This window comes from Prunus persica, chromosome G8 (assembly GCF_000346465.2).
Source record: "Prunus persica cultivar Lovell chromosome G8, Prunus_persica_NCBIv2, whole genome shotgun sequence".
NCBI lineage: Eukaryota > Viridiplantae > Streptophyta > Magnoliopsida > Rosales > Rosaceae > Prunus > Prunus persica.
This window is the reverse complement of record NC_034016.1, coordinates 7,263,269-7,265,656: the sequence shown is the minus strand read 5'-3', so window position 1 is coordinate 7,265,656 and position 2,388 is coordinate 7,263,269. Positions and strand designations below refer to the sequence as shown.

At 36.4% G+C, this 2,388-nt stretch overlaps 1 protein-coding gene across 1 annotated transcript; it reads left to right on the top strand.

Moving 5' to 3' along the window:
* On the top strand, positions 1–1,713 carry LOC109950811. Its single transcript, XM_020570943.1, has 5 exons — positions 1–102; positions 200–424; positions 501–593; positions 709–816; positions 1,156–1,713. The coding sequence occupies exons 1-5, from the start codon at positions 1–3 to the stop codon at positions 1,711–1,713; spliced, it is 1,086 nt and encodes a 361-aa protein (XP_020426532.1).

The window sequence follows — 2,388 nt, the reverse complement described above, 5'->3', positions numbered from 1 at the left end:
ATGGGTATTTTGGCGCGGGATGCCAATCTAATTCCGATCAAGTATTTAAAATGGGAAAAAGTACCAGACTATTGCAAACTTGATGTCTGGGACACTCTACGGGTTTGGTTTTCCTAAAATTATTGAATACTTATTGCATGAAATTGAGTTTAATAGGTATATTTCAAGTTGATGTAAGACTACCTTATTGTGGATGCAGGGCACCATTGAATTTCGTCCTGAACAACAACCTATGGTTCATGTCTTCAAGGATGTAACAATGAAGAATATTGAAAAATTGTGGAGAAGTTTCAAGAGTGATTTGAAGAAAGCTTATTATAAGCCTTTCACAGGAAGTAAAAGACGGTGGCAATGTGGGGATTCTCGTGTAGACCCAGATCAATGGAGGGTGTTGGTTGAACATTGGGAAAAAGATGAGATTGCAGTATGTATTATTACACAACACTCAGTATATATAATATGTGCAATGATTAAGTATGTTTTGTTTTTGCTAATAAAAGGAGCAAGCTAAAAGAAATGCTGAAAATCGGAGTAAACAAACATTGAATCACACATCTGGGACAAAGTCTTATGCTCGCAGCAAAGCACAATATGTAAGTTTTGATGATGCACTTGAATGTTTACTCTGTACTATATTCAAATATTGAGCATATGAGGTCGTGTTAGCTAATTGATTATCTTATTTTATTTTATTGATTGCATGCTAAGAATAAGAAACATGGTGAAGACCCCGATCCTATTTGGTTTTTCCAAGATAAGCATACACGGCGTGACGAAGATCGATCATGGGTTAACTTGGTGGCTGAGCAGAAATATGTAAGCATATGGACTATATATTGGAATAATTATATATAAGTTCATTTTCATGAGGAATTGTTAGCCATAGTCCAGGATGTTTCTCTTATTTTGTTTTGGTTGACTTTTTTTTTTTTAAGCATATGGAAAGTTGTTTGGAGGTAGTTTTTTTTTCTTGTTCACTATTCTTTATGTTCTTTTATTTGTTTAAGCATATGAAAAACAAAACAGTAGAGGTCCAGAAGACTAATTGGCCTAAATTTTTATTACATAATGCAATTCATCATTGTAGAGTTTATTGGGCTAGTTCTATGATGACCACAATTTGATGGAGAAGGATATATATTTCGTTTTTATTAGGCTGAAATGCAGGAAAAGTTGAAGGAATTGGTTGAAGATGAATGTCCTGATAATTTAGAGACACGAAGAAGGGCTTATGTTGAGGCAATGGGTCCTGAGACAAATAATAGTGTTCGTGGTGAAGGACTTGGGGTGAAACCCCATCAGGTGCCTTGGATTCAGACGAAAGCAGGGTCATCCAAGAGATTGCGAGGGCATGACTATGTTCACCTTGAGTCACAGTATGTAGAGTTACAAGAAAGGTACAAACATGACCAGGATCATTGGCGTTCTGAATTGAAGGCGACGACGCAGGAGTTGCTGAAGCATAACCAGCAAGAGATTGAGGAAATGAGGCAGATGTTATCACGCTCGTCAGCTTCGCATCATCCATTGTACCAGCAGCTGCCAAACCCATTCCATATGTCGTATTACTCGCCGCAGATGTTCCATCAAATGCCTTATCAAGCCAGGTCAGTTACTCCTACTGGTGGGTTAACTGGATTGCTGAGGGGGGATGCATACCCAAGTGAGACAGACTTTTTAGAATCAGATCAAGGTACTCATGGACTTGAATAGATGCAGTTACTTAGTGTTATGCATTTTTGGTATATATAGTTGCTGACGTTGTATTTTGGACCCATTGGGGTATGCATGCTTTTGTAGTGTATTTGTTGAATATTTGGAATTGCATACTTTTGTATAATAAGGGCACCTAAAGTTTTTGAACTCTACTGATGTAGGCAGACTTTGTAATATTTGGCTATTGTAATCGACATTGGTAGTTTATATTTATAAGGATGGGGGTTGAATGGTTCAATCTATGAGTATTTATAATTGTTATTACATTTTCAGAATCCATTAAATTTTTATTAAAGAAAAACATCCATTATATTAGAAAACAAAAGACATTTCAGAAAAGGATATCTAAAGGCGCATCAGCTCAGAAGCAAATTGACTGAATTTTTTTTTTTTGGTTGAAAACAATATTGACAAATCTTTGCCACTAGTACTCCATCCTAAAATAATAATCCTGACAAAAGCTTGCTTAATAGTGGCTATTTGTTTTGTCAGTAATAATTTAGAGTCACTTCATGACTTGTGTCAGAGACACACCTCTACTGACGAATAAGTTGCAAGAGTTGGTCAGTAATAGTAATACTGACGGGACTTTTACTGACTATACTCATTTTCGTCGCTGCACTCGTCAGGAAGCAATTACTGACGAAGTTCCGTCAGTAATGGTGTTTTTAC

Coding starts and splice junctions, on each gene's coding strand:
- LOC109950811 (XM_020570943.1), top strand. CDS start 1: ATGGGTATTTTGGCGCGGGATGCCAATCTAATTCCGATCAAGTATTTA. Junction 425..500: donor GGGAAAAAGATGAGATTGCA/GTATGTATTATT, acceptor TGCTAATAAAAG/GAGCAAGCTAAAAGAAATGC. Junction 594..708: donor CTCGCAGCAAAGCACAATAT/GTAAGTTTTGAT, acceptor TTGCATGCTAAG/AATAAGAAACATGGTGAAGA.